This window comes from Pleurodeles waltl, chromosome 11, assembly GCF_031143425.1.
Source record: "Pleurodeles waltl isolate 20211129_DDA chromosome 11, aPleWal1.hap1.20221129, whole genome shotgun sequence".
In the NCBI taxonomy this organism is placed as follows: Eukaryota; Metazoa; Chordata; class Amphibia; order Caudata; family Salamandridae; genus Pleurodeles; species Pleurodeles waltl.
The window spans coordinates 695,230,570-695,245,722 of NC_090450.1; the positions used below are offsets into that span (position 1 = coordinate 695,230,570).

At 44.5% G+C, this 15,153-nt stretch overlaps 1 protein-coding gene across 1 annotated transcript in view; it reads left to right on the plus strand.

Annotated features, from left to right (window-relative positions):
• UBE2D4 (ubiquitin conjugating enzyme E2 D4) overlaps positions 1 to 15,153 on the plus strand; it is a 314,847-nt gene that overhangs the window by 252,412 nt on the left and 47,282 nt on the right. The window contains exon 6 of the mRNA XM_069214240.1: positions 9,032 to 9,125. Coding sequence (XP_069070341.1) covers positions 9,032 to 9,125 — 94 coding nt within the window. The remainder of the gene's footprint in view (positions 1 to 9,031; positions 9,126 to 15,153) is intronic.

A 15,153-nucleotide genomic window follows, 5' to 3' on the forward strand; every position in this document is an offset into this window, starting at 1 on the left:
ATAGGTTTGACGCATTTTCCATCCCAAGCCATTCACAGTTGGGCCTTAAATTGGCCATGATGTTCCACGTGTACTCCCTTTAGCCTGATGCACAGCTGCACTTTCTCTTCTAACCTGAAAGACAGTCTTTCTCATTGTGATGACTTTAGCTTGTCGTACGAGTGAACTCCAGGCTTTATTCAGTCACCCTGCACCACCTTTTTACCAGACAAAGATTCCTGGTGGCGTTCTTGTGACTCTTGTATGGTATCTTTTTACAATGGGCATTCAGTCACTATTCTTTGCCCTACCTCAGGCCTCAAAAGAGGAGGAGAGCACCCATCGGCCATGCCACAAAAGAGCATTATGCTTTTACCTCAATCACACCAAAGACCATTGGATGCACTATGAGCTTTTTGTGGTGTTCCCTCGGGCAAAGAAAGGCAAGGCACTGCAGAAAATAACTCAGTAGAGGTGGGTAGTACTCTGCATTAAGATTGACTACGAATTGGCTAAAAAGCAGCGTGAAAGGCCATTTCAGAGGGACTAAGGCTAACACCACTGCGTAGGCCTGCTGAATACCTGTTCTGGACATCTGTAAGGCTGCAACATGGTCCTCATGCACACATTCACAAAGCACCATTACCTTGACAGCCAGGTCAGGTGAAAGAGGCAATTTGCCCATTTGGTCCTGCAGGACTTTGTGGTCAAAGCAAACTCCACACACTTTGGGGAGATACTGCTTTGCTATCTAATCTAAAATGGAGGTATCTGCAAATAGAAGTATTCCACAAAAGAACAAGGTAATTACCTTAGGAAACGTTGTTTCTGCTGGATATCTTTTCTAACCCTAGATTTCTTACTGCCGCCCTCCTCCCCCCCCCCATTGTGTGGAGTGGTCTCTTTTACAATCTAAAAAGGGGTTCAGCACACTCATCTGAGGGCGCAGAAGGAGTTGAGCAAGAAACCAACGTCTTTGCAAGCAGATGGCATTTATATTTGGCTCCTCTTTGTCACTTGCGGGACGGACAAAGCCCACACAGAGCTCTAGCATCACCTTGTGGTACGCAGAGCACTGCAGAGAAAATTTCCGCATCTTGTCTGGGGGATATTCTTAAGATAAGGAATTTACCGTTAGATACAGTTTCCACCGGAAAGTGTTAACAAAAATAACTTTTTCTCAGTTCTTTAGCTTACTGCGTTTTCATTGTCCTGAATGCGAGACTGCATATGAGACTCCTGCAGCAGTGCCTCGAAGATCAGTGCTTGCAAAGACTGGATGATTGAGACAACAAGCTCTGACTAACACTTACAGTGAAACAATCCCTCTCGATGTGGTGCAGAGGATGTCATCTCCTAGAAGGAGTTCCTTTCCAGTAAGAAATACAGTTACAGGTGATTGTTGCACATGCATCTTTCATGGGATGAGCGCTCACTTAGGACAACTGTCAGTTCAAGGCTGTTGGCCAGAAGGGAGAGCCCATACCACATCATTTATCAGGAATTTAGGGGGTCCATCTAGCTCTCAAGGCTTTCCTTCCATCTCCAATGATAACAACTATATTTACTCAGACTGACAGTACCACAAGTATGTTGTGCCTAAACAAGCAGTAAGGCACAAGGTGGCAACCACTCTTTCTGGAAGCACATAAGATCAGGCTCTGGGGTAGTGACCAGACGTCTCATGTTGAAGATTGTGCACATCCCAGGAACTTTGAGTCAGCAGTCAGAGTTTCTGAGTTGCTTCTGAAAAGAAAACAACTGGCGGGTTTTAGATGACGAAGTGGTACAAAACATCTTAGAATAATAGGAAATGCCATTACTTGACATATTTGCAACAGCTCAGAATAAAACAAAACCTAGACTTCATGTACAAAGATCCGCAGCCAGCAGTAATGTGTACTAACCTTTTGATCAGCTGGTCAAGGACATTATTGTACAACATTCCACCAATTCCACTGATCCCATCTGTGGTCTGGAGGCTACTCTGGGCTCAATCAACCTTGATTCTAATAGCAACAGATTGGCTAGGACAATGATGGTACTCAGATTTACATGATATCTATTGAGCCATATTGGCATGCATGCATCAGCCTCACTGGTGACACTGACTGCATCCAGGCCCGAACTTATTGCCAGGATACAAGAGCAAAATCAGCTTCCAAACTTAACATGGCTGAATTTGGGAGAGTGGCTCCTGCAATCAGACCATATGGTCATTGAAATTACCACCAGCAGGTATGAATAAGGGCTTGCTAGGCACGTAAGTGGAAAATATTCTGCATGTGGTACCAAAGCAGGATGACATAATATGATTTTATGTCAACAGGAAATTATCATCCCTTAACGTTTGCACAATCCAAACTGCAGTTCTTGCCTATAAAAGTGCACCTTGCTTCTGTAATAGCTTAAAGAAAGACTCCAAAAAAAAAAAAAAAGGTGTCCTTCAAAATTCCTGTGATCAAAGACTTATTGGAAGGTCAAAAGAAAATGATCCCTCTGAACACCACAGCGTTATCACCATGAGAGTCCAAAATTATTAGACCCTCCTTTCAAGCCTATTTACAAGACTGGATTATAGTATCTTCCTTGGAAGATAACATTCTTAATAGCTATATCAGCTGCTGAAAGGGCTAGCTGCTGTGGAACAATAGTTTTTTCACACTAACAGACTAGTAATGGGTCCTCTCTTCCCATGGCTGTGCTAGTATTCCACGATGAAGCATTACCTTGCTTGTCATCTTTACCAATCTAAGAACACCATTAAGAATGTTCCCTGTACTGGTTGGGTGGAAGAAGAATACTTTGATTTTACCTTTTAAAAAAAAAAACACAAAAAAACAAAACCTCCAACTAGCTATTATTTAACTATAGCCATGTTCAACAGGGTATGGCCACAGTCCAATCTGTTCCCAGGTGGATCATTGCATGCATGTCCGTATGTACCAATTAGCAGTTAAACCCCCTCCCCGGAAGATCAAAAGCTCATTACACTTAGGGGTAAGACAGCCAGCTCAGCTTAGCTCAGACACCAGGGATAATTTTTCTTTGTTTATTTTTTTTTTTATATGTTGGGAGCTGCCCCTTAGGCAAGGGTCACTCCCTGGGGGGTAAAATTACTCTTAGGCCATTTCTGCCCCCTATTATAATTAGGCCTATGTGCCCCCAAGGGGTACAGAAAACCGCTAGACACCAGGGATTTTTTGTTTATTTGATTTTTTTATATATGGGGAGCGACCCTTGCTTAAGGGGGGGAGGGGCTGGACAAATTGTCTTTAGGCCTATTTTTATTAGGCCAATCTGCCCCCAAGAGGGGCAGAAACCACTAGACACCAGGGATTTTTATTTTTTTGCGTCAATTTCACGCAAGGGGAGCGACCCCTTAGGCAAGGGTTGTTCCCCTGGTGGGGCACATTTAATTTAGGCCGATCTGCCCTCAAGGGGGGCAGAAACCACTAGGCCCCTGGGATTATTTTTTTTTGGTGCCAATTTCACGCAAGGTGAGCGACCCGTTAGGCAAGGGTTGTTCCCCTGGGGGGCAAATTTATTTTAGGCCATTTCTGCCCCCCCTTGGGGGCAGATCGGCCTATTTCTAGTAGGCCAATTTGACCCTCGGGGGCAGAAACCACATAGGCACCAGGGATTGGGGTGTGTGTTTTGTGTGGGGGCAGCCCCTTGGGCAAGGGTCACTTCCCATGTGGGGCACATTACTGTTGTCCATATGTGCCCCGGAGGGGCACAGAAAGCCCACCAGAGACCTGGGAAGATTTTTTTTTCAAAATAAGAGGGTGGCCATAGCCCCACCCCAAATAAATGGGTCAAAGTTGCCGCCGCCCTCCCCCCCCCCCCCCCCCCCCCAGAAAGCCTACTACAATGCCAGGGAATTTAAAAAAAAAAAAATAGTGGGGTGGTGTCTACCAACCAGTATGGGCCTGGTTATGCCCCCACCCCAACTGAAGGGGGTAACAGTCTTTCAGCTCTCCCTCCGCACACTAAAGCATCTTATCCCATGGCAAGCAAAAGGGCATTTGATTATTTTGGGTTTTGGTTTTACATTTGGGCCATGAGAGCTTGCTTAACTCTCAAAATCGTCCCACTTGGAATGGTGGGGATTGCACTTTTTGGACTTTGGGACGCTGCCATGTAGAAAAATCCACAAGACCTAGACACATCTGATAACTAAGCATCTGGGTGAGTCCAGGGTGGTGTGCTTCACATGCACCGTACACCATTTTCTTACCCAAAATGCCCCTCAAACCTCCAACTTTGCTGGAAATCACACATTTTTCCCAAGTTTTTGTGATGGAACCTTCTGGAATCTGCAGGAATCCGCCAAATTCCTACCACCCAGCATTGTCTCATCTATACCGATAAAAATTCTGCTGCACTTTTGGACCCACTTTGGTTCCCCCTCAATTTCAACATGTTTTTGACTCCTCCCTGTCACAAGCACTTTGACCACCTATACAAGTAAGGTATCATTTTTAGCGGGAGACTGAGGGGATTGTTGGGTGGTAGGAAATTTGACTGTGCTGTGATCTGACACACAAATGTGGGGAAAATGTGATGGTTTTATTTATTTTTTAACCTAAATTTGAGGTTTGCTGAGGATTCTGGGTAAGAAAACATTGGGGGTTCCACGCAAGTCACACCTCCCTGGACTCCCTCAGGTGTCTAGTTTTCAGAAATGTCTGTATTTGGTAGGTTTCCTTAGATGGCTGCTGAGCCCAGGACCAAAAATGCAGGTGCCCCCTCACCCTCAAAAAACAGGTAGTCTTTTATTTGTTCATTTTGATGTGTCCAGATAGTGTTTTGGGGCATTTCATTTCGCAAGCACTAGGCCTACCCACACAAGTGAGGTACCATTTTTATTGGGAGACTTGGGTGGAAGGAAATTTGTGGCTCCTCCCAGATCCCAGAACTCTGTCACCAAAATTTGAGGAAAGAGTGATTTTTGGCCACATTTTGAGGTTTACAAAGGATTCTGGGTAACAGAACCTGGTGAGAGCCCCACAAGTCGCTCCATCCTGGATTCCCCTAGGTGTCTAGTTTTAAAAAATGCACAGGTTTGGTAGGTTTCTCTAGGTGCCGGCTGAGTTGGAGGCCAAAATCCACAGCTAGGCACTTTGCAAAAAAGCTCGTCAGATTTCAATGTAAAAATGTGATGTGTCCATGTAGCATTAGGGCTACCCATGCAAGTGAGGTACGATTTTTATTGTGAGACTTGGGGGGCAGGATGAGGGGGGGGTGACACAGAATAGCAGAACAAGTGTTACTGCCCCTTGTTTTTCTTTACATATTTTCCTTCCAAATGTAAGACAGTGTGTAAAAAAAAAAAAATGTCTATTTGAGAAATGCCCTACAATTCACATGCTAGTATGGGCACCCCGGAATTCAGAGATGTGCAAATAACCACTGCTTCTCAACACCTTATCTTGTGCCCATTTTGGAAGTACAAAGGTTTTGTTGATACCTATTTTTCACTCATTATATTTCAGCAAATGAATTGCTGTAAACCCGGTATACTGTAGAATGAAAACCCTTTGCAAGGTACAGCTCATTTATTGCCTCTGGGTACCTAGGGTTCTTGATGAACCTACAAGCCCTATATATCCCCGCAACCAGAATACACCAGCAGACGTAACGGTATATTGCTTTAAAAAAATCTGACATTGCAGGAAAATGTTACAAAGTAAAACGTGGAGAAAAATGGCCCTTTTTTTCACCTCAATTTCAATATTCTATTATTTCAGCTGTTATTTTTTTGTAGGAAAACCTTGTAGGATCTACACAAATGACCCCTTGCTGAATTCAGAATTTAGTCTACTTTCCAGAAATGTTTTGCTTTCCGGGATCCAGCTTTGGTTTCACACCCATTTCTGTCACTAACTGGAAGGAGGCTGAAAGCACAAAAAATAGTAAAATGTCCCAGTAAAATGGCAAAATTGTGTTGAACAAATGTGGTTTTCTGATTCAAGTCTGCCTGTTCCTGAAAGCTGGGAAGCTGGTGATAGCACCGCAAACCCTTTGTTGATGCCATTTTCAGGGGAAAAACCACAAGCCGCCTTCTGCACCCCTTTTTCCCCATTTTCTTGGAAAAAATGAAATTTTCGCTGTATTTTGGCTAATTTCTTGCTCTCCTTCAGGGGAACCCACAGACTCTGGGTCCCTCTAGAATCCCTAGGATGTTTAAAAACAAATTTGGCTTGGGTAGCTTATGTGAACAAAGTAATGAGGGCCTAAGCGCGAACTGCTCCAAATAGCCAAAGAAAGGCTTAGCACCTAAGGGGGAAAAGGCCTGGCAGCAAAGGGGTTAAAGCGACCAAAGTCTGTTTTCATAGCGCCCCATTGTAAATATATTGGGCTGCAATTTTATTTCAGTGTTGGACAGGTTCTCTCCGCATTTTGCACTACAGTCGGCAGTGCAGTATTGAAATAAATGTAGAGTTTGGCAATCTACATCTGAGAAAAATCCAGCCCTGAACAAAAGGGGGCTGCTTAACATATGGTTGATTTGCATCCCCTTTTGTATAAATCATGGACCAGAATATAGCGATGAAGTGTTAGTAGGTCGCTACGCAGCAGGAAATTATTCCAACTCTTGTGATTTCAGTGAAGATACCTACAATGCTGAACCAGGACCGACCACAAGTAACGAGTTCTTATTGGACTCTGTAATTTATGATATCTTTTGAGTGCAGAAACTAACTTGAGTAGAAAATGTATTACAAGAACTTTGAAACTGGATCTGTGCTGCGGCCATATGCTCTGGGTTACTAACATTCACTGCATGTCTTTAGAAATTATTCAGCAGATATCTAGCCTGACTTTTATACTTGAAGATATTCCTCATCCAGTTCCCAAGCCATTGGTATTTCACCTTTGATTTCTACATAGCGTCATACCTCATTCACAGTTTTTATGTAGACAAACACCCAAGCAAAATTTGGTAAATGCTAAAATTATGCATTTAACCTTGGAAAAACTGGCACTTACAGCCAGCCCTAATGAACATTGTTTGAACTCATCCCTTCATGAGAATGTCTCCAAAATTGCAGAAGATGTCACTTTAATTTTAGAGGACAGTTGCTGTTAAAAGAATTCAAAGAAATCTAGAACTCTTAAGCAGATATTCCCCCCCCCATATTTGCACCTTCACTGAACCTCCACTTGGAAATGTGCCCCTTTACCTTGATGATGCCTTCCACTTTTCGATTGTGAACTTTTGATTTGTGCTTTATACTTGAGGCCTAACCATTCACTGTATTCAGCCCCAGTCCTACTTGCACTGCATTGTTGACTTTGGAAGTATTCTAGCACAGTACACATTAAATAAAGTATCTCAATTGGAATTGTGCCAAGATCCTTAGAATGTTTACAGTTTGACTCCTACTGGAGTATGGCAGTCGTTACCTTCTACTCTTCTTGTACACTCCGGATATTATCATATCTAGGCCCACCATAATCGGTTCTGTGCCCTGAAGTGGTTCTTTTCATTTCTTGAAGCGTCGCCTTCCTTGAGTAGAATGCTGCAGGAGGCTTCACTAGGGGGGGGGGGGTGTTTTGTTATAATTAGAGAACGTTTGAACAGTTCTAGGTATACTGTAGGCACCATCTCTTCTTGAAACTATTAGATGTACTGTTGACTGCAGTAATTTTAATCTCCTGATCTGCGTGTAAGGGGGATGAAGCTGAGAATGTTATTCTCTTCAGAGCCCCTTCCGTATTCTCCTCTTTCTCAATCACCAGTTGTTTCCTTTGGCTTTGTTTTTTTTCTGTAAGTTCAATCAATAGTTGTCCTACAATTAGCCCTTTTCTGAGGAATTATTAATGAGAATATGTTGACTAAAACCCAGAATCCTCAGTAATGCCCATGTTCCTAGATTTCGGCGCACTGTGTTCATGAAAAGCAGGATGCTATGCGGGGCAGTCCTCCATTGAGCTCCCCAACACATATTGCTAGCTATACCTTGGGGCTTTCCCTGGAATTTTTTTTTGTGCGTGGGAGTGGTAGGTGTCACAATATACCAAGGCTCCACTTAGAATTTTATTTTTACTTTCTGCTTGAGTATGCAGAAGCAAATCTGGAATCTATCAGTTTTTGTAATCTATTAGCCACGCCTTATAGTGAGCTAAACCTTAACTCTTGAATAAACTGGATCCTCTGCTAGTTGTATTACTAAGCTCCAAACAAAATGTAAATGACTGTTTTGTTATAAGTAATTCTGGTACCTCACCAGTCTTGAGTCTGAAGTGAATAGACTCTCAATTTCCGGTTTAGAAAAAAGAAAATTAGATTGATTTATTTTCATATCCTTTATGAAATTTTTTTAGAGGGTCTGGTTTGCCCCGCCGAGTTTATTGGAAAAGTTGTGAACCTGACGAAGACATTTTTTAAAAGAAATATAGAGAAGGAAGATTACAAGTAAGTAACATACCTACTTAAATATAGACCTGCTTTGTACAGAGATGCCCAATCCATCAATCTTAAGCGCATGTTTCTGTGCGCTGTTGCTTGTCTTTTATCCTGGGGAGATTAATATGAAGAGGATGTACCCAAGTAGACCTAGCACGCTGGTATCAAAGGGGCACAGTTGTGAAAGTAGTACAAACACTCAGCCCTAAGGCAGTCAGTCTTTGGCTCTAAAGATATAACTGCCATTTGTAGCTCTCTGGGGTTTTAATTGATGTATAATGTGACGAATATGCCTACCTCCTTCTCAGCCCCTTGTGTTATATAGAGAGGTTCGATCCCATGGATGAAAGCCAAAGTTGTAAGTCATTAGTCACTGGTTTATGCACTTTGATTTAAAAAAAAAAAAAAAACTCTTAATTATTTAACAATGATTGTTACGTTCTCTGTTGTACATAGTATATTCTCAGAAAGAATGATTACCTTTCATCTGTAAATGTTTTCTAAGGACTTTATCCCTTTACTGCACTGCCCCCTCCCCCATGTAGTAGTTGCACGTTCCCAAAACACGTACACATGACTTGCATAAACCTGCATTCTGTGAAATGAAACCTAAATCGTTGTCTTCTTTTGTTTCAGTTCTTTTGTCAATCTGCTCCCTGCTTTGTGACCCCAACCCAGACGATCCTTTGGTACCAGAGATAGCACACACCTACAAAGCAGACAGGGAGAAGTAAGCGCTCTGCCCTTCCTTTTGCTCCTGCGAGTTATCGCTGTGTTGGAAGTACTCACCCGCTGCATCCAGCATTCAATGTGTGCCTGCCATGAACATGAGGGAGTGTGTAGCAAAATTGAATGTCTGACTTGGTTATGGCTCCATGCCACAGATATTGAAGCTGTTTTGCAGTCCATACCTGTTCACAAGAGCAGCTATGCAGGTTACCATACTAGCATCCACTCTTATCACATCCTTAAACATTTGTTACAGTTGGTGTGATAGGGGATTGTTATTATGGTCTGTATGGGCAACCCTAAATATGGCAGCATATGTCGCGGTTGTCAATCAGCTGCTATTCAGTTTTAAAAAAAACGTTTTTTTATGGTTATTGGTAGAATGCGTTAGTTTCTGGCTTGTGTTTGTATAGGCTTGTAAGTTCCTTCATTTTTCAGTGCATTTGTTTAGATTACAAATAAGGGCAACTTTGGTGTTGTCAGTGCCTTACTACATAAGGACTTTGTTACACATAGATTGGCTAAGCTAAGCTTTTCTATATATTTAAATCTTGAGTTGTGCATCACGCTGACAAGCTGATCATAAAAAAAAGCATGATAAATCATTAACAGTAGTGTTTTATTTACTTCCCAAGAGGTTTTTGATATATATATATATATATATATATATATAATTTCTCTTGTAGGGGTATTTCCATGATAGTCATAAGCGTAGAATAATTCCCCGCCCGCCTGCGGGGACCTCGGAGCACTTTTTGCAATATCACTTCTTAAGTGTCCCTGTTCGCCTCCCTTCAGGAAGGCCTGTCCAGGCCTGAATGTTCCCATGCAGCCTATAGGAAGGCCTACAGTGTTCAAGCTCCTGCCTTCAGATTAGCCTGGAAGTAAAAATATAAAATGTTTGCCAAATAAAAGTCATTTTCCAAACCAGCTACTTCCAAAAACTTTTTATTTTCACAAAACCCCTATAAAGGAGTGCAGAACTGTGTAGTCCATAGGCTGCCATTAGAATTGAAGAAAATGGATACTGTGCCTTTAAGAACAGCCAGTCCTCCAGTATCCCATCATGCCTAGAGAGGGGCTGTTACCTCAGTTCTTTTTTCCGGCACCTGCTGACAGGACCCTGGAGCATTGAACCCGACCTTTTTAAGTTTTTTCTGTCAAAATTTCAGAGAAAAGTTCGGAAAAAAGGCTTAATTCGATGTCTTTTGTCTTTCTCTACCACATTTTGAACTTTTCTGACAGAACTTTAAGACTTTTTTCAACAAAATGCCTTCCTTGTTTGACAAGTGCCCTAAATGTGGCAGAAAAAAGGCTAAAACAGACCCTCATGAGCTCTGTATTTGTCTACCCTCATCTCACATTCCTGCCTCTGCAGCATCTTTAAGACGTTCTCCAGGTGCACTTTGCGTGACAGAGAGAAAATTTGCCTTCAAGGGAGAGCAGAGAGAAGACAAGGAACCAGGGGGACCTCTGAGCGAGGGGAAGGTTAGTCTTCCACCAGGGCTCAGACCTCAGCCTCCAGTGGTCGGGCGAGGTCTGAGAGGCGCTCGTCAGGGCGAAGACGACATCGGTCCTGGTCGACGTCGAGAAGGTCGATGTTGAGAGGAGGTACGGCGCTGACATGTTCGCCGTCGAAGTCCAGTTCAGCGTCGTTCAGAAGCCACCAGTCGGCGTCAAGGCATAGTACGACGTCGAAGACCCCGAGATGCACGATGTTGAGGAGCAGATCGGCGTCATCGGGGTCGACGTCAAGAGATAGACATAGACATGGCTCATCGCCACACTCGTCGAGACGGAGAGGAAGATCGACGTCCAGGATTCCGACGACGTTGAGGGGTCACAAGAGGCGGATAATTTATTCCTCATTGGAGCGCTCTTCCTCCGTAGTGTTGCTGCCTTCCTCTCCTTCTTCTCGTCCGTCTCCGCCTCGGTCCCCTCCTCCAGAGCTTCCGGCAACGCCGCCTCAGCCAACTGGCCAGGAGGCGCCGCAGCCAACGCCCCTCAAGATCCGGTTAATGTACCGGCTAGACTGCGTTCTGCATCGCGCCATCGATCACGCCGTGAACGGGAGGGACTCCTCCAGATCAAGATCGCACCGCCGATCGAGGCGTAGATCAAGTTCTAGGGAGCGTGACAGACTCTTGGTCCTCCACCAGAGACTATTCACCTACGTTGTCAGACTCTCCTCCTCGGTCCTCTCCGGTGGATGATATTAATACCTTTCATGAGGTTCTAGTCCGAGGGGCGTCGAAGCTAAGTATACCGATGGCTGCTCCTACACCGTGGACATCGGTCATTTTCGAGACGCTTCAACAGCGGTCAGCGGCCAGGCCATTGCTCCCTCTAGTACCGGGCCTCCTGGAACCCGCTATGGAGGTCTTCCTCACACCGGCAGTGACTAGGCCTGCACCGTCCAGGCTGCAAAAGAAGTACCGCCCTCCGAAGCAAGATCCGCTCTTCTTGCGTTCTGATCCGCCTGCGGACTCAGTCGTTATTTTGGCGGCACGCAAGGCCCACGCAACTTCTCCATCCTCCACTTCTCCTCCGGATAAGGAGAGTAGGCAACTGGACTCGACAGGTCATAAGGTCTGTGGCTCGGCAGCGTCCATGATGAAAACGGCAAGCGCCACAGCCCTGTTGGGCCGGTACGATCGCTCCCTGTGGGACTCCATCTTGCAGTTTGCAGATAATCTCCCAAGAGACCACAGAGAGGACTTTCTGGAAGTTGCCAAGGAGGGTGCTATGGTCTCCAACCAAATAATAAGCGCGGCAGCGAATGCTTCGCTGCTTTCAGCACATGCGTACTGTCATGGGGTAACGCTCAGGAGGCACTCATGGCTGCGACTCAAGTCGTTAAAACTGGATGCGCAGCAAAGACTTCTAAATCTGCCATTTTCAGGATCCCACGTTATTTGGATCGCACGCAAACGACGAAATGGCACGAATGAAAGCGGAGGTGGACACATTAAAGGCGGTAGGACTGTGAACAACGCAGGTCCTTCTGTCCTTTTCATAGCCGCTACACCACGCAGAGGGTTCAAGCCCCTCAATGGGTCTCTACGAGGCCTCACCAGTACCAGCGGCCCTACCAGCAACAGCGTAAGGCACAGAGGGGACGATCAACTCATCAGTCCACTCAGAGCACCTGACAGCCAACCACCTCAAAGCCCTGAGGATTTCCTCCCCCCAACTTCGTTATCCACTCCGGTGGGGGGGAAGCGTCACCAATTGCCTGGTAGAGTGGAAAAAGATCACAACAGACGCTTGGGTCCTAGACGTTGTACAGAATGGATATTGTCTCAGATTTTCTTCACCACCTCCGGCCATCCCGCCAAAGCTGACGACTGCAAACCTCGATCTCCTAAAGGCGGAAGTTTCCATCCTCCTCGAAAAGAGAGCAGTGCAGTCGGTTCCCCTCAACCAACACCTTCTATCGATCTATTCGCCACAGAAGAAAACAGGAAATGCTGCGACTTCGCCGCCAGATTTTACCACCCACAGTCGCAGGGCAATGCTCTGTGGATAGACTGGTCCAACAGATTTCTGTACCCTTTTCCACCGATTCCGCTGATCCCAGCAGTCCTCGTCAAACTATCCATGACATCAGCCACGATGATCCTCATTGCACTGGAGTGGCCGAGACAGTGGTGGTTCCCGGATCTTCTTCAGAGATCACTCCAACCACATCTTAGGCTACCCTGCAGGCCGGACCTCCTGACGAAGTTCGGCGGACAAATGAGGCATCCCAGTCCATAGGCTGCCATTAGAATTGAAGAAAAGGGATACTGTGCCTTTAAGAACAGCCAGTCCTCCAGTATCCCATCATGCCTAGAGAGAGGCTGTTACCTCAGTTCTTTTTTCAGGTAGTTACTGACTGACAATCAGAATAAACGTATCAAGACCTCTAACTGTTCCCCCCCAGGGAGGAGGGAGGGTTGCTTATGACTACCATGGAAATACCCCTACGAGGGAACTGGAGTTAAAGGTAAGAAACTATACCATATCAAGAACCTCTCACTGACAGTAGAAAACTATTTTGATGCAACAGATGTCTTATTGGTAATGGAAACTTCATACTGACCACTAAAATATTCCTCCTGTGAACCAAAACATATATATTCGGACGGTAAAGTCTCTGACATGAAACCGTGTACATACACAGCAAGAGTCAGACCTTTTGCAGTGCATAGAAATGTATACAGACTGCAAAAAAGGATCCTTACTGACCCCCATAGAAACATATACATCCTCCATCATCCTGTCATTGACCATGGAAACTTAGACATGGTCTACATTGACTGAAGTATAATGTAACATAACACCCCCCCTCCCCCACATAATATAGATACCAGATAAGGTACCTTACCGACCATTAAAACATATAGAAGGTTGGCATCTGACAGGCTTCTTACTGTATATGGTGCATACTGATAAGTTTCAAGTAATCATGCACTCCTAAAAGAACGTCTTTAACATACTCTTAAAAAGGCATCTTTAAACAGACTTTTTGATACAGTTATAGTTACTGGAGATAACTATTCCAGGTGAATTTCTATGGGTTGGTGCGTTTAAAGTGAGAACCTAACTATAACGTCCCTATAACCTTCAGTTTTTAAGTGAATTGGTATGATTTTTTCAATTTGGTTTTCTAACTATATCGTCCCTGTAATCTTAGGTTTTTTCAGTGAATTTAAATGTTTTTTTAAATCGTAAAGTCATTTTCATTACTATACCCCAATCCAACCACCACTGTGCACCGGTTAATCCCCACGCTGGTCACAGCCTTTGGCTGTGCGCTGCAGGGGTTGGCCGTCCTATAACCATCTGACAGCATCCCCCAGGGTCCACCCTTCTAAATTTGCTGATGATCGCCAAGCCCTGGACCAAAAACCCAGATACCCCCAATCTCCCTCCCTTGCAAAAACAGGTTGTTTTGTGATAGATAATTTGGATGGGTCCCTGTTGTGTTTTGGGCCTTTCCCTGTCGCTGGCACTTGGCCCACCCACACAAGTGAGGTACCATTTTTATCAGGAGACAGAGGGTAACGCTGGGTGGTAGGAAATTTCTGGTTTATTTCTGTGCTGGAAGAATATGGCACTGAAATGTTAGGAAAATGTGCAATTTTAGTCACATTTTGAAGTATGCAGGGTATTGTAGGTAAGAAAACTTTCTGGGATCCATTCAGATTGTGAAAAAAATGCCCTTAGGTTTTGTTGAAAAGACCCCTCACCCACCAACCTGGTTGGTGGCATGCTTCATCATTGGGGTCCCACCCGAGATACCTAGCATGTCACAGGTGTGCTTTGGCGTCTGATTACAGCGGAGCGGGACTTTTATTTATTTTTATTTGACCACACACATACTAGTTGGAATTTGCATGTGGGTGAGTGATTGTTCAGTAGATCAAATTTTATTAACGAGATTTCACAAAAATGAAATGCTCTGTTAATAACTGACAGGCCAAAAACGGAACCAATGACTCACAACTTGTGATCTGTAAAGGCATTTCAAGCTACTAACCACTTTACAGTACATTCACACACCTTTCAGACATGACTTGAACAAGACCATTCACACCACCTGCCGCGGGCCCAGCACATTACAACACTCACATCAACAGACGACGACATTCAAGGGCCCATCACTTTCATACGCCCACATACCTGACTCAGCAATCACACCACCAGACAAGAGTCTGTGGACTGGTGTTTGGCTAGCAGTGTGGTGTAGTGACCAGCAGCAAGTCACTATTTACGCTGCCAGCCAAGTGCCAGCTCTCTCACACTGCCACCCAAGCACCAATCTCCACACACATTGCCAGCCAAGCGCTACTCCTCGCATACTGCCAGCCAAGCACCACTCCAGCATACTGCCAGCCAAGCACCACTTTACGCACACTGCCAGCTAAGCGGCACTCCACGCCGCTTCATCACATTTTTTTTTTTTTTTTAACAAAAAAGAAAACACTAACTAATTATAAGTAAATACAAAACTACAAACACAAAAGTTCTAACTAAATACAGGA